The sequence below is a fragment of the Corvus hawaiiensis genome, chromosome 11, assembly GCF_020740725.1.
Source record: "Corvus hawaiiensis isolate bCorHaw1 chromosome 11, bCorHaw1.pri.cur, whole genome shotgun sequence".
Lineage (NCBI taxonomy): Eukaryota > Metazoa > Chordata > Aves > Passeriformes > Corvidae > Corvus > Corvus hawaiiensis.
The window spans coordinates 19,747,183-19,767,818 of NC_063223.1; the positions used below are offsets into that span (position 1 = coordinate 19,747,183).

The window sequence follows — 20,636 nt, forward strand, 5'->3', positions numbered from 1 at the left end:
TCAAAGTCATTTTAGAAAGAAATGCACCAAAAATGGCTGCAGGCATTTTAATTAAGGAGAAATCCTCTTCAGATGTCAAACTCCATGTTTATTTCTCCAGGCTTCCATTTTACAAACTGAAGATGGAAAAAGCTATTTTTATCTCGGTTTTCTTTGACAGGCTCAATTAATTACTTTTTTTTTCCTTTCTTTTCTGAAGAAATTGCAGTTGCTTATTTGTTTTTAAGTAAATCCAATTATTGTATATCTCTTCTCAGAATAAATCAAGTCATGTTTGGAAAGAAAGGTGCATTTTAATAATGTTCAAGGGTGACAGAATTCTCAAGATCTTTAAAAAGGTTCATGTTCATGTCAAGAAGCAGCTTTTATTTCTATGAAAAACCAAGTCCACAAAGATCATATTCACTCTCTGTTAAATGCAGCAAGTATTGCTCTCTCTATACTTCCTGATTCACAAAGACTTGATCTCTTCAGGAGACTTTGTAATACAAGGAGGCCAAACTGTTGCCTTTAAATGAGATCAAAGTTCTTGATCAACTCTGTGGCTTAGTAAATTGGAGCTCTGAAGTAATTTCTTTTGCAACAGACTGAGGTATAATTTCCGTCATGTCCTTTATTCAGTCCTCACTGAGCCTGTAGTGCAGCCACAGGCCGTCCAGTTTCCAGAGGGTTTTGCCATGTTCTGTTGTCACCACTCCCCACCAAGCAGGACAGCTCACACCTGAGATCCAGCCACCATTCCATTGGTGGGATTTCATTTTTACCTCCACACTGATTTGCAAAAAAACCTGCCAGAGTCCTACTCCTCTTCAGCTTTGCTAGAAATGAGCCCAGGGATGGAGGGGAGCTGGGCAGACTAACCCTGTGATCACCTAACACTTCCTTAACAAAGCATCTCTAAACACACTGTAGCCTAGTCGGTTCCTTTCTGTGCTTTCAATCCTGCCATTCACTGAGTCCCGGGAATCTGTCTCTCTGCTGCTGAAGAGCCCGCTGGAAAGCTGGTGCTGGCCCCACAGACTCCCTGTCCTGTTACCCGAGTTACATCTGTTTCAATCCTTCAGCTGTGCCAGCAGCACCCAGTAGCTGGAGCCTGGACAGCGGAAGCCGAGAGGCCCTGCCATTCCTGTCTGCCCACGCTGGGAGCATCCTGGCCCCACCAGTGCCTCCCCGAAGCCTGCCCCATGGTAAGGACATGCCCAGCAGGCCTGCTGCAAATGCCTGCAGTCACATACACACACAAATCCAGACCACCTAAAAGCTGACTTTACCTTTCCCCCCATCCTGTAAAAACAACCATAAACAAAAACCCCATAGTCTTTCCTGGTCTGCTAGGTCTTCAATTTTTTTTTCTCCAAATCTTCAAACTCATGCAGTCCTTAAGCAGTGTCGACTTGTGTGTACTCTGGGACTAGAATTTAGTGTGAGAGTGCTGAAGCTTGACCTGGCTTCTTACCAATGACCAACTTCAGCAGTAATTTAAGCTTACAAAGCCATTAAATGAAACTTCAAATGTTCATTGTTTAAGAGCCTGTTGCCTTGCCATGAGATCCTTGATACTGGAGCAGTGAAAAATCTCTCTCTGCACTTAAATTTCTCCTTAGCAGCCTGTGTGTGACAGATGCACTCCGCAGTATTCATCACACAGGCAGCCTAGGCTGGAGCATTTGGAGCTGTTATCTGGCATTACAGATCTAAACCCAGCTCTGGGGCTGCAATGAAGCAGCACAAGTCTGCATTTCTGACCCTTGTCTCATTCCAGGACACTACTCACTGCACTTTGATGCCTTCCACCACCAGCTCAGTGATGCTCCTCCGGCACTGCCCGCACGAACGTTGCGCAAGGTAAATGGCAGGAGAGCAGAGAGGGATGTAGGACAACAATGGGCTCCTGAAAGGAATCCCTCCTTCTCTGCTCCCATCAAGCAGCTTCTGAATACAGAAACGCTATTTTTAACATGCTAGTAGTAACTTCCACATGAGAAAACCCACTGAAAGCTCTTAACCTATTCCACAGCTGAACGCTATAGAAATAACTTATGGGTTGTAGGTCCTTCCCTTTTCCTGTTTTGTACCATATGCTGTGATTTCAGCACCCTGATCATCACCCCAGCTACTGTTTCTCTAACAGCTCTGGTGTTGTTGAGTGCACTTGTCTGCCCACAAGTGGTACTTCCATACATGTAAACCAATAATCCTTGACATTTTGAACACAAATGGAACAGCACCGTTGTTAACAACGCTGTCAAAAGCTGGAATGGGGATCAACACACAAGATGCAGCATTGCCTCCTTTGTCAATTTTAACCTGGTTTTGTTTCTCTCCAAACAGTCTCCTCTTCATCCTATCCCTGCATCGCCCACCAGTCCACAGTCTGGTCTAGATGGCAGTAACTCCACTTTATCCGGCAGTGCCAGCAGTGGTGTCTCTTCCTTGAGCGAGAGCAATTTTGGACATTCTTCTGAACCACCTCCTCGCACAGACACCATGGATTCTGTGCCCAGCCAGGCTTGGAACACTGATGAAGATCTAGAGACACCCTACCTCCCTGTCAGGTACAGTCTCTCTGAGCCTGATGTCCTGGAGTCGCTCAAATCCCAGCCATGCCGAAGCCACTCTGCTCCATCTGGAGTCATTCCTCAGGACACCATGGACCCTCCTGCTTTACCCCCCAAACCTTACCACTCCCGGCTGCCAAACATGGAGAACGAGGAGGGGATGATAATTGAAGATGATGACAAACACCGCCCGTTGCATCGTAAAGTGTCCCAACCAGTGAGTGGTGGAAAGGAAGAGCAGGCCAGGGTGGCATGGGAGCACGGCATCAGTGAGCAGTAGGGACAGCTCCTGGTACACAGCTGGCATTGGCATTCCAGGTCTGGATATGACAGAGAGAGAGAGCAGGACTCGGAGAACAGCAAACCGATTTTCTACTGCCGCAAGGTTATGTCTGAAGCCCACAAAAGCAATTGGGCCAGCATGGCAGGTTGCTGCTTTCCTTTTTAATTTCTTTTTACACCTTTCCGTTATGTTTTTTAACTTTCTGTGCAGTGGACAGTTTATTCCTTCTGCAGTTTCTTAACCACATCATACGGCATACGAGCCATAGAGACTTGCAGAAGCTGAAAAATACAATTTTAAGTGGAGGGGGAAAAGGGGGGGAATGTGGCAAGTTGATTTTGGACCTGCTTTCCTCCCAGTTCTGAGACGCACATGAGTAGAAGCAGTTGCACTAGGGACATATTTCTTTGCTGTACAGAATTGAAAGCTCATTGCTGAAATCAGGGATTCTATGAACTGTCAGGCTGGAAGGTGCATGAGCTGCAGGCAGTGGAAAGATGGCAATTCTAAGAAGAAATTGGCTCTTTTGAGAGCAGGATTGTACATATCTGTGCAGTGATCTCCCTGCATTGGTTCATAGGTGCTGAGGCAATCTAACCAGTGCTGATGCACTGATCTCCAAGATATCATTTCCAACAAACTCTGCCTCCTTTGTTTTTTATGTACTGTTTCATTTCTTAAATTTTGCTTTCACTGGCTAAGCCAACCTGCTTTCTCATGGGAATTGTGTTATTCATCTGTGCTACAGAATGAGAGGAGGTTGGTAGCTACTGGAGCTATCACCTCATTGTAGGCCTTTCCCATGCCCAGCTTTGGGCAGGCTGTTGACACCAGCATTTCTATTCCAGATTAAAACAAAACCAACCAAATTGAGTTTCTCATGCCACAGGCTGGTTGATGACCCAGCCAGTAAAGAAAAGGTGGCTTAAATGCATCATATCCAACAATCCTTGCCTCAGGGCTGAACATCATAATTCTCACCAACTTCCATCACCCAGGAGCTGAGATTCATTCCCTGTTAACTCAATATCCTCAGTCCCTCCCAACAACTCACTGCAGCTGGTGTGCAGAAAGAATCTCCCGTCTCTCAGAGCAGACAGAAAACACCAGGGCTCGAGCAATGCCCGGTATCAAGTGTACACCCCAGAGTCAGGGACCTTAAAGGCAACCTGTAAAGAGCAAGTGTTTGTTTCCTCTTTTGCTTCTTTAGAATGTATAGTAAGAGCTGCTGTTTCTCTCTTCTGTAAGGTTCGTTTCTTTTTCCTTTTCTCCTCAGGCAGCAATACAGCCTTTCCCCATCACATGTTTTTTTTATTGATAAGCTCCAGAAAGGGCTGAAGAACATTGGGGGAACACCAAGCCACACCACACAAACCAGAACTGTGCAGAGCTGAAGACAGTACAAGTCTATGAAACAAAACATGCCTTTTAATCAGTACTTGCACAGTTCAGGAAAAAAAAAAATCCAGGGATAGTATTGTTCTTTACAAAGAAAAGATCTTGGCTCTAAGAAACCTTTTATTCCTGTTTTCATACTTTTCAAGAAACTTTCAATCAAGATAGTATCAAGTATTTAATGTTTTTAGATGAACAAGCCACCTTCCTTTCCCTTACCACATCCACACACATTTTAGCCTTCCTTATAACCCTTTACCTGCAGACTGCAAAGCACACTCCATAGGATGGAAACAGCCCTCCCTCTTTTCCTACCACTGAAAAATCTGAAGCACATTCAAATAAGACCTCCACCATATAAATTAGTGCCAGAAACAAGAACAGCAGTGAACTGGCATCTTGAATTCTTCCTAAACTGCTCAGTTTCTCCTGCTAAAAAACAGCATAAAGAAGCAAAAAAGGATTATTTTAAATATTTTACAGGTCACCTTTAGCACTACCTCTAAATGCAGTGACTGGGCAGAGTACATGGCTTCTGAACTGGCTAAAGATGGTCTGCCTGTAAAAAGTCTGGACTCAGCAGTTGTATGAAGGGGACTTCAAGAGGATTTGTTTTCTTTCTCAAGCTCTAGCCCATGCAAAACTACTCAGTTAAGGATTTGTTTCTTAAATGGCCTATTTGGCTGGAACAAAGTCTCTCTTGCTTCCTCTATTTTGTTACTAACACAGGCTGCTTGTAATCATTATATCCTTCACAATTTAAACAATGATAATAAAATCTGGCCCATAGTGGATGTTTCATCTTTAGCAGGAAGGAGAGTTTTCCAATGCTAGGACAGTCATAAATGTTAACAAACCAAAGGTGGATCTCTGGTATAGAACAAATGTATGAAAACAACTGATGTTTTCAGTAAAGGTAAGTCAAGGTAATTCCTTAGAAAAGGGTGAAATGTTTTCACATATGCTATCCTCCAATCCCACTGAGACTCTTCCAGTGAAGTTCTTAGAAGAACTAAGTTTTAATTCCATCTCCCTTGCCCTGGTTTCCTTTTTTTTCCTGGCAGCAAGACTAAAGTAGTAAATGTAGTGACTTACCGAGCTTTCTTAATGTGAAAAACCAGCAGGTCTTGCAAATAAAACTTTGCAGAACTAAGAATGCAATTACCATGGGACTGAGTCCCAGGCAGCTGGAAAACCTGCCCACCAGAGCTCTAATCAGTCTCTGAAAATGCATCATCCTGCTCTGATTAGAGACCTGGGACAACAGTGGTGAGTCCAGTTGGGGAGTCTGGCATTCCTATGTATTTGGAAGGGTTTGAAGATCAATCAGGTGATGTATACAAATACCTAATTTATGGCAGGTCCACATAAAGAAGGGTGGAATAAATTGCTGAATTTACCAAATTAAAGCCTCTCTGGAGTTAAATTTCTGTTATTGTTCTGATATCTACCAAGTATTCTGTCTCCCTTTTCAGTGTTTGCCTTAAAGGGGGCAGAAGATAGAAAGACTGTTATTAAGATTTTGTGAATCTTGGAACTAATATTGCCTGGAACTACTATTTCTCTGTAGGGTGTGAGGTGTCTTTTAGCATAGTACAACTCCAACGTCAAGCTCAGTCCTGGAGTAGGTGGAAGCAACAGCAGTTGTTGCACTTGCCCAACAGGATTTGAAGATTCCTTGTATAAACCACAGCAACAGGATGTTTTGAACAGGACCTTGACATTCTATACCTAACTCTAATTCAAACTTCAGTGTACTTGCCTTCATTGGGTTTTCTTTGCATAACAAAATAGCATGTGCATTCTTGAGAAAAATTGGTGGAATTCTGCTATAAATCTCTCCATCGTCAGTGTACCTGCTGCCCCATCTGAAACAAAATTGAGAAGGAGCTACAGTGGTAGAAGAAAAGCAATTAACACAAGTTCTCTGAATCCTACTTTTTTTTTTTCCAATAGTTGGGTTGGTTTTATTGCTGTATGCAAGACTCAGATCCTTTTTTGTCTTTTCCTCTGTTTGGTTTTTAGCTTACTTACCCTTTTTTAGGTAAGGGATATTGCATATCCCTTCTGTGGGAGTATCAGCCAAAACTGGGGAGGCTGGAGAGAGCAAGAGCCTTTGGGAAACAAATTATGTGATATTTAAAATTTCCTCTGATCATGCTTCTTTGTAAATACCCTCATTTGAATGCTGTGTATTTGTACAGGAAATTGAGCAAAAAATGTATAGATTGTGATGTCTGACTGGTATTCTGCCCTGTAAATGTGTTTTTAACCTCTGGCATTCTGTGCTTATTTAAAAAAAAAAAAAGGCAAAAACCTCTAACCACTTCTCTTTTGTGTATTCATGTTTAAAATAAAATGAAAACAGCTATCTTATCTATAATGGAAATCAAATTCAAAAGGAAAAAATTAATTTGTACAAGTGTCCTGAAGGTACTTCATTGTATATATTGTGATAGCATGTTTCCAGAACCAACAAATAAGTGGTGTGAATTTTAGATGTAAATATCTGCCGTTTGTTTTGGGTTCCTTTCCCTTACCCATTCACTCGACTGCTGTGATGTGGAATTAAAGATTAATACCTGATATTAAAACAGTACAGCTGTATGGTCATTGCTGTCCTCGAGGCAGGGCTGTCCTCAGGCTCTCCAAACCTTCACAAGAGACAAGGAACAGCCCTCACTTCCCACCTTTGTGTGGATGAGAAAAATGGGGGGGCAACCAAAAGGACTTCGTGTGTGAGGGAACAGCTTCCATGTTACTCTTTTAGCTGACAGTGTGTTATTTAATAACTTCTTGAAGCAAGCAGCAGGCACATCCCCCTCCTGGTCTGGTCAGGTAGATGGACATGGCACCTGCAACAGCCCCAGGCACATTTTTGGGGCAATACTTTCAGAGACAAAGGGAATGGGATTAGCTCTCCTCTAGGACATCTGTGGAGTGGCTGTGTGCCACTTAGTTATCAGCTGAGGTTAAACCACCACTATCTCACTGCCTAAAAGATTGCTGCTCTTTTATTGCAATAGTACTTAAATACCAATCGTTTTAACAGAATACATGTGAAAGAATAGTAGTTAAGACGTGTAGGAACACAGGATTTGGGAATTCAGATGGTGACTTCTACATGCTCCTAATCTCAAATTTTCTTCCATTACCACTAAAACCCAGTCATTGTACAGGAGGCAAAATAACTCATTTCATGTCTTGACAAACCAACAAGAAAACTTCTGAAACCTGTCTTAAAAGACATTTAGCAGCAAGTCTGACTCTTCATCTCCAGGATGTACATGGACTGCCAAGGCAACCTTTGCACACACCACATAAAAATACTGAGAAGAGAAAATGTAACTTGGTAGTTCAGTGCCTCTAAAATATCAAAGTGTGACTTAGCTAAAATGTTCACCTGATGCCTGAAGAAGACTGTGTCAGTCATAGAACAGAATCATGGAATCATTCAGGTTGGAAAAGACCTCCAAGATCACCAAGTCCAACCTTCAACTAAATACCACTATGCCCTCTAAACCATATTTTGAAGTGCTATGTCCACTTGGTTTTTGAACATTTCCAGGGATGGTGACTCCACCATTTCCCTGGGCAAACCTGTTCCAGTGCTTAACCATCCTTTCAGTAAAGAACTTTTTCCTAATATCCAACCTGAACCTCCCCTGGCACAACTTGAGGCCATTTGCTCTTCTCCTGTAGCTTGTTCCCTGGGAGAAGAGGCCAACCCACACGTGGCTACCTGGCTTTCAGGTAGCTGTAGACTCTGTTAAGACCTCCAGCCTAAACATCCTGGTACTCTCGGCCACTCCTCCTAGGACTTATGTTCCAGACCCTCTACCCTATCGTCAGTCAGACCCTTTGAGACTGTTCCTAAGCCAGCTTATTAAATCTTAGTTAAGTAAATATTTTTTATTCAGATAAAAACTATTTATTAACCAAGCACAAGAAATAAAAACTGTATTTTGGCGCAACTAAAGATGTGTGAAGCCCTCAGCTTTAAACAAGAGTTAAAAAAATACTCTAGTTTCTGTTAAAGGCAACAGAACAATTTTTTTCAGTGCAAGTCCAATACTTTATTTAAGCTGACACTAGTCAGATTGAAATCTAAATCCCATGTCCAAATACCTCTCCTTATCTAAATAAGAAAAGTTCAGCACAGTTTCAATATACGACCTGTCCGACTCAGTATGAATTTCATTGCAAAGCTGATAAGAGGAGAAATTAAACCTCTAGAAATGACTCTAACCTGGCTGATAAAAGATTCAGCCTTCTACAGCCTATGCATAAATATGCCTCCATTTGTAGATGATTCTTAACAAGCCATGGATACAGAGACACAGACAGTTCACAAGGCAGAACTCCGAGCTCAGGCATCTTAAAAGAAGGTTCACACACCACTTTTCCGTTTTGATGGGCTTTACTGTCAATCCCACATAAATTAAACCCAAATTTGGAGTAGTAGATCTATTACACTTCATCTTCTATTCAGCATTCATTCATAGCAGTACTGCATTACATTTTCCCAAACTGTTTCCCCTCCCCCCTGACAGAACCCACTTCTTTGTCCTCGCAGCCCAACACCTGAGGCTGAGCCCCTTCATCCCCCCCACTGCTGTAAGAGATTTGTGTTCTCAGACGGCAGAGCCAGCACAGCTCCAGCCCCCACAGCAGCCAGGAACGTCCTCTATTGACCTTCACTTCCCAACAACTCCAATCCCCACAGATCCACCAAGCCAAATTAACTCTCCTGCCCACTCAATTGGCTGACTAGCCCAGAGCAGAGAAGGCTCCAGGCAGACCTTAGAGCACCTCCAGTGCCCAAAGGGGCTCCAAGAGAGTGGGAGAGGGACTTTGGACAAGGCCCTGGAGTGACAGAACATGAGGGAGTGGCTTCACACTGACAAAGACCAGGGTTAGACTGGATATTAGGAAGAAACAACAGTGAGGACCAGCACAAGCTGTCCATCACCCAGGTCTCAGACAGGACAAATCCCTAATGCTCCAGAGAGACAGAGCCTAGAGGGTGGAACGAACAGAGCCCCCAAAACCTCACCATGGATCAGAAAGAAGCATAAAGTAAAATGTGAGGAATCCATTCTAGCTGCTAAAACATAAGATATAAATAAAAAGAAGGGAAAAAAATCAATAGGAGTTCTTCCTCAGACCCATTTGAGGATCCCATATTGAAATACAGGGGCTCACTTCCCAATCCAAAACCAAATAAAATCACTCCTCTCCAGTTCCATAAAAATGTATAAAATTCCTGCTCTGTTTGAACATGTTTCATAACTGCACTATTTTGGTAGGTAAACTCTGTCCTTATCGTGACCCTCCTAAATTCTCCTAATTCTAAGTTTAAGCCCTATTTCCAACTAATTAAGAAGGCACTTCATGTCACAGTTCCTTTGGCCACTATCCTGATAAGAAACAAGGCCACTTTAAGCCACCACTTCTCTGCACAGCTAAGTGACTTTAGTGGGCAATCAACGTAAGCTTAGAAAAGCCAATAATCTTCATAAAATACTCTGATACTGAGTAATTCTGGGAATCATGACGGACTGACTTAATAATATTAGTACCGATCTTAATAAACACATAGAGATAACAAGCTCTAGAAATGTGCAAAACCACCTCTCCTAATAAACACATAATGTACTCTGGCAATTAGTGTCCTAATTACTGCTCACCTGCTGGGACCTTTACTGAATCAGGTGCTCCTCCTACCCAAATTGACTGTGTCACCTCGTCAGGCTTATCACTTGCACCTGATGACCGGCAAGAAAATTCTGATTAGGCACTGCCCCACCAGGCTGCCTCAAGAGCCTGCCTGTGCAAGAGAGCCCACCGAGCTACATGGAGGCTCCCCTGCTGCAGTACAGGGCTGTGTGACTTTGCCTCTCCCTTCTTTCGCTGGAATGATATCCCAGGATATGCTAAAGTTATATGTAAAGCTGCACAAGGAGCTATGGGCAGATGTGTGCTCCTCTCCCAACTTCAAGGGGATTTCAGTTATAAACTCACAGTGTTGGGGATTGTTGAAGGCAGTTAACAGCACAAACTGTGAGGGCTTTTGGAACAGAATCATAAAATATTCTGAGTTGGAAAAGCCCCACAAGGATCACCAAAGTCCAACTCCTGGCCCTGGCACAGAACCCCAAGAATCCCCCCATGTCCCTGAACAAAACGTGAAAGGCCGAGCAACTAGAATATTAAGTTGGAATTAAACAAACAAACAAACAAATTCTTTCTGCAAAAACACCCACCCAAGAAGCTAGAAATAAGTGTACACAAGTTGCTATTTTGACCTCTCAGCTGTCCCACCTCAAAGTATCCAGTCCTTGTACCTCACAGGCTGTACCCAGAGCCACCGGTGACGGGCGGCGCCCGTGCTGGCACTGAGCCCGTCCCTGCCACTCCCACCCCTCACGGGACACACATCCCACAGGCCCAGGCGGCTCCTCTGCCCCGCCGACCTCCGGGGCACCCAAACACAACCCCACCGACTCCACGATACCCGGAGGTCTGGAGCGACCCCTCAGCCTCACCTCGCGCTGCCGGACACCGCCCCGCCACAGCCGGGAGAGGGGTGGGGGGCGGAGCCCGGGCCCAGGGCGGCCCCGCCCGCCCAGAGGTGTGAGGATCTGCCCCTTTCCAAGATGGCGCCCGCGGCGACGTCAGGGAGCGCGCGCGAGCGCCCTTCCCTTAACAAAGATGGCAGCGAAGGGGGGCGGCGCGCGCCGGCGTTCCGCCGCCTCCCGCCAATCAGCGGCCGCCAACTCTCCCGTGGCGGTGGCGGCGCGGCCAATGGGAGCGGAGAGCGTGGCGGCCGGGCGGGGAGCGGGCCAATGGGGCGGCGGCGGCGGGGGCAGCCGGCGCGGGGCGGTGGTGCCGCTGGTGCCGGTGCGGCGGGCGCTGCCGGGCGAGGCGGGATGCGGGCGGCCCACGGGCTTTGCGCGGCGCTGGCCCTGCTCCTGCTGCCGGCCGGTGGCCGAGCGCTGCGCGACGGGGACTGCGAGGGTGAGTGCGGACGGGCCCGGCCCGCGGGCACGGCGGGGGGAGGCCGCTCCTCGCCGCCGTCTCCCGCAGTCTGGCCCGTCCGCCGGTCTGTGGGGCCGGGACGCGGAGCAGCCTTGGGGCTGTGACAGCCCGGCCGCCAGGGCTGGGCCGGGCCGGCGGGAGCGCTGCCTCCAGCGGCAGGAAAAGTCTCCCAAGTCTTGCCAAGTGCGGGCGGGCCGGGCCGGGCACCGATCGCAGACGGCCGGTGCCGGGGCGGTGCTCGGGGGTGTCCGGTGCCGGGGCGGTGCGCCGGGCAGCCCGTGGGGCAGGTGGGGCGGGGCTTCCAGCCGTGCCCCGCTCCCGGGACGGGATCTCCCTTCCGAGGGTCTTGCACTCTGTCGGGAAGTTGCCGGTCCCTCTCCACGGGGTCAGCGGTAGAGTACCAACGGGAAAGAGGAGCGACGACTCCGGGACACCGGACCGTCTCCAGCCCGGGAGATCAGCACTGTCGCATCTCGGCACTGGCGGGGCAGGGCTTCCCGCCGGCTGTCCCGGCCAGGTGACGGTGACCAGGGCAAAGGGAGCAGGAGAACGCGAGTGAGGTTACTCATCCGGACCTCGCCGGGACTTCCCCGTTAGTCATCACAGTATTTACGTTCACGGAGTGCTCGGAGTCCTCTCAGTGCGCACAGCCGGGAGCCGTGAGCAGCTGATCCAAATCAAGTCGGGCCCTTTGTGTACCACGGAAATACAAACGCCTCGGGGGTGGAACCTGTTGAGCTGTACAGCAAATTAAGCTGCTCTTGTGCAGCGAACTGAACAGATTCCCCAAGTGAAGCAAGAGGAACTTGAGGTGGGGCTCTAGTAGCTGGTTGGGAGTTTGGGATACTAATATCCTTTCTCTACAGTAAGACAGAATGAGGGGAGGGAACTGAATAAATCAAAACTTCCAGCTGCTGTCCCAGCACGAGACTGGAACTTGTTTCTATCCTACTACGGCCATCAGTGTCACTGCCTGCAGCAAGATTTTTCTTCCCAAGGTTTTCACTTCCCCGACAGCTTACAGTGGACATCAGTGTGTCTGTGACTGGGGACAGCTTGGTGGGAGGTAAATAAGGGTGCTGTATGCATACAAAAAATGTTTTCCAAAATGGCCCATCTTATAATTAGTTCTAGTTTTAATATAAAGTTTCTGCTCAGTTCTGTGATGGCCATACTCCATTTCCTGTCCTGCCCAATCACTGTGCCATGCATTGTGTTCTGAGTTGAACACAAGTTGCTAATGACAATAATATTTGCCAGTCCCTTCCTGCTGGGGTAAACAAATCCCATAAAAGGCATAACTCACCTGTTCCCTAGAGGCAGAATGGTTCCTGGCACTTGTCTTGCACAGGAAGGTATGAGAATCCCCAGCTGCTGATCAGGAATTGGTGGGGCTGCAGAGTGCTCGGTCCAGGTGATGCTGATGTCCACAGATGAGTTGTGAGCAGCAGGACGACCAAAATCTGACACTCGGGGTGTCCCTCAGTCATCCCACAGGCTGTCTGCCCTCCTTCCCAGCCATACACGGGGCTGCTGCGCTTTGGAGCACGTGCAGAGCGACTGCTGCCAAGGGAAGGAGTGGTGACCGAGTTGTGCAGCCCTTCCCACAGGCAGGAACTTGGATCTGTCCTCTCAACTGCAGCTGCACTTGTGGGAGTGGTGTTATGTCTAAGACTCTTCCCTCTTTCCATCCGAAACGGCATCAGAAGCTTGTGGAAATGAAAAGAGAAAGGTGCCATGTGGACATAGCATGGGATCACATTTCTTTCTCTTGGAAGTAATTTCAGCTGGAGCAGCCTGGTAATCAGTGATACCCTGTTACTGAAGTCAGGACACAGGGAGCCTCAGAGGATTATGTACAGAGTTGGTTTTCTATCAGCACTGGGTTTGAACACCCGTGTTCTTATAAATTGCTTCCCAAAGCAGCAAGACAAATTTAAATTTACATTTTTGCATGGGCCTGGGTTTGAATCCATCATACAATCCTGTGCTCACTCAGGACAGTGCACAGAGGCCCCTGGACACTTCATGGATCTCATTTCTCAGATTGTCACAAACCCACCGAAAGTACCAGGGTGTGTTGTTGATTCATGTATTATGCTCTGAATGACTTTTTGAAACATGGGTGAAGTCATTGGCTGCTAATGCAGATTCAGGAAAGTTCTGTTATCCAAACCCCCTATTCCATTTCCCTACAAGTGTCCTCTAAGAGCTGCCATGAGATTACTGCTCTGGCTGATGACTCCGTCCATCTTCCCTTCCAGTGTGTGTCACATTCCTGGGAAGGTTCTACCAGAGTCTAAAGGACAACGACATTGAATTCACACCTTCCAGTATTGAAAAGGAGCTCTTGAAATCCTGCAAAGAAGCAAAGGGCAAAGAGAACCGCCTGGTAAGTAGGGGGAGTCAGTAATACTTGCCTCCTGCAAATGAGGGGAAACTGTCGCTTCTGAGTTTGTATGATATGGCTTCCCAGCAGGGGCTGTTTCTCCTGGCTCTGTGGCCACAGTTCGTCCTGTATTTTTTATAAGAGAGGACTTGAGGAGTTCAACCTCTTCACCTTAAAAAAAAAAAAAAAGGTAAAAAAACACCATCCTGTCAACAGTGATTGGACTGGCTGGCCCTGTGTCTCACTGTTACTGAAGCACTGGAGATTACAGAGCTTCTGTTTGCTGTAGGGCTTCCCTGTCCCTTAAGTGGTATTTGGGGTGCTGTATAAGCTGTTAAAATATTTATACTCTTTGGCTGTTTAGATGAAAACTAAAGGAAAACCAATTTGCCCTAAATAAAACCAGAGGCAATTTGTGAATGAAGAGCCCCAAGGAAGAGAGCTACAGAAATACCATCTGACATGCAGAGGGGGAACACTCCAGAGAGTTTCTTTGAATGAAGACTTTAGTCCTAATCCTGTTCAGTTTTTATAAAGTTAAGAAATGAGACCACCAGCCTCAGCAGCTGTAAAATCAATGCAATGGAAAACACCTGCTCACTATCCTGGGCTCAGTTAGGCTCCTTTTGCCTGGCTCTAGCAGTCCCTTGGGGAGGTTCTGTAACAGTAAACATCCAGCTGCAAAACCAGATGAGGACAGGGATGGAAAACTCTGCTTTTAGAAGCTTTTTTTCCATGCATCCCCACTTCACTCTTTTCTTCCCTCTAGTGCTATTACATTGGGGCCACAAGTGATGCAGCCACCAAAATCATTAACGAGGTATCAAAGCCCATGAGTCACCACATCCCTGTGGAAAAGATCTGTGAGAAGCTAAAGAAGAAAGACAGTCAGATCTGTGAACTAAAATACGGTGAGTTGCCTGCACAAGAGGAAATGCCCATGATTTGCTGGGGTGTGGATGACTGGGGGTGAAGCAACATCCTACAACTACTCAGTCCTGAGTTTTGTAGCCTAATTAGGTTGCACAACTTGGGTTGCTCTCCATGAACATCCTAGAGAGTTTTATGGAGATGCTTAGGTAAGATTGTTGGCTGCTAACCCTTCTTGGCTTCTGCAGGGACTCTGATCAGCCCTGGAATAACTAACTCCCAGGTGTAGCAGCACTGCTGCGCTCACATTGCTGTTTGGAATGTCGTGTTTGGGAGGGTGTGTGGTACAGCCTGGGGCTCAGGCCCTTGGCTGAGCTCTGCAGTCCCAGCTGCTCTCCTGTTCCCAGCAGCAGGGTGATAAATGCTGCTTTCTCACCTCCTCTAGTCTCTCCTCAGAGCATTCCACTCTCTGTTTCTCATCGCCTTCCTTGAACTCTCATGTTCCTAGATGACTCCTCTACCTGAAAAGACTAATACAAAAAACAGGCGTAGAAATGCCTCCTTCTGCTTTCCCTTATCACTGCCCTTACATCCCCTGGAGACCCCCCTTGGATTGCGGGTCTTTATACTTCTCATTTCTCCTACTAAGGCCATGTTGCTTCCTGAAAAGCTTTTTGTTGTTGTCGCTTTCTTATCTTTCCCTTGAAATCACTCTGCTACATTTCTTTTATCCAGTGGAAGAGAAGTGTTGCTGGTCGTACAATAAGGGTCTTTCAGGGCTATTGTGGAACTCCTGCATCTAAACTGCAACCAAGCTTTCTGTCTTCCAGTAGTTTTTAGCATTAAGAGCCTTATCGCTGTCCAAAACCTTACTTAGACGTTCCTTCCACCCCCGGCACCTCTCTCCCTCTTGGGTTTTGGCTTCCTCGCCCACCTGGTGTGTCTGAGCGCAGCTCTGCTCTCCCCGCAGACAAGCAGATCGACCTAAGCACCGCCGACCTGCGCAAGCTGCGTGTCAAGGAGCTGCGGAGGATCCTGGATGATTGGGGCGAGGTGTGCAAGGGCTGTGCTGAGAAGTCCGACTTCATCCGCAGGATCCACGAACTGATGCCCAAGTACGCGCCGAGGGCGGCCGGCGCCCGGGCAGACCTCTGAGGGCCGAGACCGGGGCGACCCTGGGGCGATGCCGGGGCTCTGAGGGGCGAGACCGGGGCTGCAAGGGGACTGTGAGGGGCGACCTCGAGGCTCTGTGGGGCGATCCCGGCCCCGCGCTTTGTACGGGACTTTCATTAAAGTTCGCCGGTGTGTACCGGGCGGAGCCGTGCCGTGTGACGTGATTACGGGACACACACCCCCCCGCCACACCCCGCACCTGCCGGGGCCCGACATTCCCCCGTCCTTCCCGCCCTCGCTCCATCCGCGGACCGGCACCGTGCGCGCTCCCTCAGCCCGCCGGGGGGGCGGGGCTTCGCCGCCCGCCCTGATTGGCCGCCCCGCTGTCGCGCGCGGGCGGCGGGAAGTGCTGCGTGACGTCACGGCCCCGTGACGCCGGCTTGCGGCGCGGCGCGCGCGGGGCGATGACGTAGGGCCCGCGCGGCGCGGCGGCCGGAGCCGCCTTCGCTCCCTTTTGTCCAAGATGGCGGCGGCCGCCGGAGGCGCCTCCTGAGCCGCGGGCCCGGCGCGATGAAGCGCGGCAGCGACCGCGACTCGAGCCCGCCGGGGGCCGCGGGCGGACGCGCGGCCGCCGCCGCCAAGCGGCCCCGCGACCGCGACCGCGAGAGCAGCAGCCGGCGCGGCCCGCACCGCAGCTCGGGCGCCTCCCGCAGCAGCCGGGACAAGTCCACGCCCGGCGGCGGCGGCGGAGGCGGCGGCGGCACCACCACCAGCAGCAGCGGCGGCGGAGGCGGCTCCAGCTCCCGCAGCCACCGCGGCGATGAGCGCGCCGGCGGCGGCGGCGACTCCAACCACCGCCCGGCGGGGAGCGGCTCGGCCTCGGGCGCCCGCGGCGGCAGCCAGGCCGCCCCCTCGTCCTCCTCCTCTTCCTCGTCCCGGGCGCTCGGCGTGCCCAAGGCCAAGGCGCTGCCGGGCGCCGTGGTGGCCCCGTCGCTGCTGCTGGCCGGGCCGCCGCCGGGCGCCGCGCCCTCGCTGCTGCTGGCGCCTCTCGGGGGCTCGGCCGGGCTGGCCGGGGAGCCGCCCGGCTCCTGCGAGTACAAGACGCTGCTGGTGAGCGGGCTGAGCGCGGCCCTGCCCGACCAGCTGCTGGAGGACGGACTGTTCCGCCTCTTCCAGCGCTTCGCGGGCGGGGGCGCCGGGGACATCAGTGTCAAGCTCTCCCACACGCCCGAGCTCGGCCGCGTCGCATACGTGAACTTCCGACACCCCGGGGATGCCCGCGACGCCCGCCGGCACGCCCGGGCCCGGCAGCTGCTCCTCTACGACCGGCCGCTCAAGGTGGAGCCCGTGTACTTGCGCGGGGGCCGGCGCAGCCGTACGCCGCCCCCCGCGCCCTCCCCGGAGCCGCTGGGGTACCTGCCGCCCCTGCACAGCGCCTACCAATACAAGCAGCGCTCGCTGTCGCCGGTCACCAGCCCCTTGCTGCGGGAGCCCCGGCCCCGCCACGCTGCCGCCGCCGCCTTCGCTCTGGAAGCGGCCGCCATCGGGCTCTCCCGGGAGCGGGAGCGGGCCCTGGATTACTACGGGCTGTACGACGAGCGCGGCCGCCCTTACAGTTACCCCATCGTGGCCGAAGAAGACCTGATGCCGGAGGATGACCAGAGAGCCACCCGCAACCTCTTCATCGGCAACCTGGACCACAACGTGTCGGAGGTGGAGCTGAGGCGTGCCTTCGAGAAGTACGGTATCATCGAGGAGGTGGTGATCAAGCGCCCCGCACGCGGCCAGGGCGGTGCCTACGCCTTCCTCAAGTTCCAGAACTTGGACATGGCACACCGGGCCAAGGTGGCCATGTCGGGCCGCGTTGTGGGCAGGAACCCCATCAAAATCGGCTACGGGAAAGCCAACCCCACCACCCGGCTGTGGGTGGGGGGCCTTGGCCCCAGCACTTCCCTGGCTGCCCTGGCCAGGGAGTTTGACCGCTTTGGCAGCATCAGGACTATTGACTACGTGAAGGGCGACAGCTTCGCTTACATCCAGTACGAGAGCCTGGACGCTGCCCAGGCCGCCTGCGCGCAGATGAGGGGCTTTCCCTTGGGCGGACCGGAGAGGAGGCTCCGAGTGGATTTTGCCAAAGCAGAAGAGACGAGATACCCGCAGCAGTACCAGCCCGCACCGCTCCCCGTGCACTACGAGCTGCTGGCTGACGGGTACAGCCGGCACCGGAGCCTGGAGCAAGACTTGAGGGTGCGGGATAGGACTCCTCCGCACCTCCTGTACTCGGACAGAGACAGGAGCTTTGTGGAGGCAGACTGGGCCAGCCCTGCCAAAAATGCTGAACGCAGGAACAACCTGGAGAGCTACAGCCGGTCCGTGCGCAGCCGGAGCGGGGAGCGCTGGGGCAGCGACGGCGACCGCAGTGTGCCCAAACCGTGGGAAGAGAGGCGGAAACGCCGGAGTCTTTCCAGTGACCGCGGAAGGACTACTCACTCGCCTTACGAGGACAGAAGCAGGACAAAGGCCAGTGGGCCAGCTCTAGACCGCAGCCCTGACAGGGCTCGCAAGGAGAATCACACTACAGACCCCGGAGCCGAGAAAGAGCAGAGTAACTCCCTCCAGAACAATCGTCACGCGGCCGAGGAGAAACCCCATCGTGAGCCAGCCGACACTCCCCAGCCCAAAAAAAGGGACAGCGAACGCAATCATCGAACTGGTGAATCGGAATCAAAAACTCACGAGGAGCCAAAATCTGAGACCAAAAAGCTAAAGAATTTATCAGAATATGCTCAGACACTGCAACTTGCTTGGAATGGGCTTCTTGTGCTAAAAAACAGCTGCTTCCCCACCTCTATGCACATCCTGGAGGGAGACCTCGGTGTCATCAACGGACTCCTCAAAGACCATTCATCTGGCGGGAAGTTGACACAGCTCAAAATCGCTCAGAGACTTCGGCTGGACCAGCCCAAGCTGGATGAAGTCACCCGGCGCATCAAACAAGGCAGCCCCAACGGCTACGCCGTGCTCCTGGCCACCCAGTCCGCCCCGGCAGGGGCAGGGGCCGAGGGGACCTTCCCTGTGGTAGAGCCTGGCTTGCAGCGACGGCTTCTCAGGAATCTGGTCTCCTACTTGAAACAGAAGCAGGCTGCTGGGGTTATCAGCCTGCCCGTGGGAGGGGCAAAGGGCAGGGACAGCACAGGCATGCTTTACGCGTTCCCTCCTTGCGAGTTCTCTCAGCAGTACCTCCAGTCAGCACTAAGGACATTGGGGAAGTTAGAAGAAGAACATATGGTGATAGTTATAGTCAAAGACACTGCCTAGCCCACACTGTCTTTTCAAATTCCATGTTTTCTTTGTGTGTCACACAGCCCAGTTGTTTTTAAGGCTGATCATTTTGGTTGAGGCTCAAAACACCTTGACCAAAGTGGTAAGATTTTTAGTTTCTAATTAATTTTAATACCTATAATATCTATTAAAATTTTAAATAGAGCCCATTTTATTCGTTTTTAATATGTGACACTGTCCGCTGTTGTTCTGTATTTTTATTTTTTAACTGTATGAAAGTTGTCAGTAAAGCCTTGTTCACTGATGGATTTCTAAACTTGTGCGGTATCCGAGTTCTTATGGCCAGGAAGGGTGAGTTCCCTGTGCTGCAGGAGCAGCCAGGCCGGGTGAGGCCCCAGCCCAGTTCAGTTTCTCAGATCCCAGCCTTGAGCACCTCCTTCATCTTTATATGTGTCTTCAAGGTGGGAGGGGAAGGGGGGTTCTTTATGCTGTATCAGAGACTGAAAGGTTGGGTCTGTATTTTTTTTTTTTTGTCCTGTTTGCTTTTTATTTCGTAAATTTGAGTCTGGATGCTTTGCTGTTGAGTCTCTGAGGATAGAAGCTTTGCAGGAAGCCAGCCTGCCAAGGAAGCAAATCCTGATCAAGAATAAAAGTGTTTTTCATACACACCAAAAAATTAGTTGATACTTGGCAAAAGGTTTGCTGCTAAGGAGTGGACCCTGTATTCCAGTTGGTGAGGTTTGAGAGCACCTGGCACATGTCTCAGTCATAAAAGTTGACATTCCCAATTTTTTATGAAAGGAAAAACAAGCAGAAGAAAAAAATGTGATTTAAGGGGGAACCCTTTTGGGCCCATATTAGATGTGGACAAGCCAGGGGCATGAAGGTGTTTGGTGAGCTGAAGGTGCCCATTTGCAGTCAATCATGTTGTACTACCTGGAATCCTTTATTGAAAGATAAATGGCAAATTTTTTTTCCCCTAAAGTTAAGATTTGTTTGCAGGCTTAAAAAAAAGAGAGAAATGCACCTGGCTGGCTGAGAATGTGTTATGTTACCATAGGTAACCTGTAACAGAGGAACCACTGGAGATCCAAATCTGAGCTCTAAAATGGGCTGGATCCATCACCCTTGCTGTCTGTGGTATGAGGGGGTTGGTTGGGAGGCCAGACCCCCTGAGTGCTCAGCACCATAAGGATGTGGTAATGAGTCCAAGGTGGAGTTAAAATCCACACTGTTCTGTTTGGGGATATTTTTATTTTTTAAAATTATGCCTGTAGATTTTAGGAGACTTACAGAAAATTGTGTGGGATTAAAAATGTTACATTTTAAAGTTTCTTTAGATTTGCAGGTGGTTTTTTGTTGTTCTTATGGTAAGCAAGTGAACAAATTGGGAGAACCAGAGTGGGAGAACCAGACTTATCTTGCACCAATCTCTGTGACCCAGCAACTTGCTGAGGGCTGCCAAACGCCCTTCTAAAACTCAGCTCTCAGGTATGATTGGTGTCACAACCCACTTAGCAGGGAGCATAACTCAGTCTAATGCTGCTTTTATTTTTCACTTTTTAACCTGCAGCTGTAGGGACATTATTAATATCAACAAGTGTGGGTTGGTTTTACGGGGTTGGGGGGTTGCATTTCACTTGGTGCATCTTCCGTATCCCAGAAAATTATTCTGTCCTTAAGCACCCGAGTGCAGCTCCGAGGC

At 49.9% G+C, this 20,636-nt stretch overlaps 3 protein-coding genes across 13 annotated transcripts in view; all 3 read left to right on the forward strand.

Annotated features, from left to right (window-relative positions):
• The window catches only part of DOCK3 (dedicator of cytokinesis 3), a 185,539-nt gene extending 178,704 nt beyond the window's left edge, over positions 1–6,835 (forward strand). For 8 of the 11 annotated variants that reach the window (XM_048315970.1, XM_048315971.1, XM_048315976.1 and 5 more), the window contains 3 exons: positions 1,065–1,187; positions 1,763–1,845; positions 2,332–6,835. In XM_048315970.1, coding sequence (XP_048171927.1) covers positions 1,065–1,187; positions 1,763–1,845; positions 2,332–2,838 — 713 coding nt within the window. In that variant the 3' untranslated portion in view covers positions 2,839–6,835. The remainder of the gene's footprint in view (positions 1–1,064; positions 1,188–1,762; positions 1,846–2,331) is intronic. The other 3 variants (XM_048315975.1, XM_048315979.1, XM_048315980.1) reach the window with 1 other exon arrangement.
• Positions 6,836–11,131: 4,296 nt separating this feature from the next.
• MANF (mesencephalic astrocyte derived neurotrophic factor) lies at positions 11,132–15,850 on the forward strand. Its single transcript, XM_048315982.1, has 4 exons — positions 11,132–11,256; positions 13,542–13,669; positions 14,436–14,577; positions 15,507–15,850. The coding sequence occupies exons 1-4, from the start codon at positions 11,169–11,171 to the stop codon at positions 15,689–15,691; spliced, it is 543 nt and encodes a 180-aa protein (XP_048171939.1). The 5' UTR covers positions 11,132–11,168; the 3' UTR covers positions 15,692–15,850.
• A 333-nt stretch (positions 15,851–16,183) lies between these two features.
• Positions 16,184–19,247, forward strand: RBM15B (RNA binding motif protein 15B). Its single transcript, XM_048316133.1, has one exon. It carries the CDS (start codon positions 16,220–16,222, stop codon positions 18,965–18,967), a length of 2,748 nt encoding a protein of 915 aa, XP_048172090.1. The 5' UTR covers positions 16,184–16,219; the 3' UTR covers positions 18,968–19,247.
• The last annotated feature ends 1,389 nt before the right edge of the window (positions 19,248–20,636 follow it).

What these genes read in the sequence shown, in the direction of transcription:
- RBM15B (XM_048316133.1), top strand. Translation starts at nt 16,220, where the DNA reads ATGAAGCGCGGCAGCGACCGCGACTCGAGCCCGCCGGGGGCCGCGGGC.
- MANF (XM_048315982.1), top strand. Translation starts at nt 11,169, where the DNA reads ATGCGGGCGGCCCACGGGCTTTGCGCGGCGCTGGCCCTGCTCCTGCTG. An exon ending in GCGCGACGGGGACTGCGAGG is followed by an intron (nt 11,257 to 13,541) that starts GTGAGTGCGGAC and finishes CTTCCCTTCCAG; the next exon opens with TGTGTGTCACATTCCTGGGA. An exon ending in AGGGCAAAGAGAACCGCCTG is followed by an intron (nt 13,670 to 14,435) that starts GTAAGTAGGGGG and finishes TCTTCCCTCTAG; the next exon opens with TGCTATTACATTGGGGCCAC.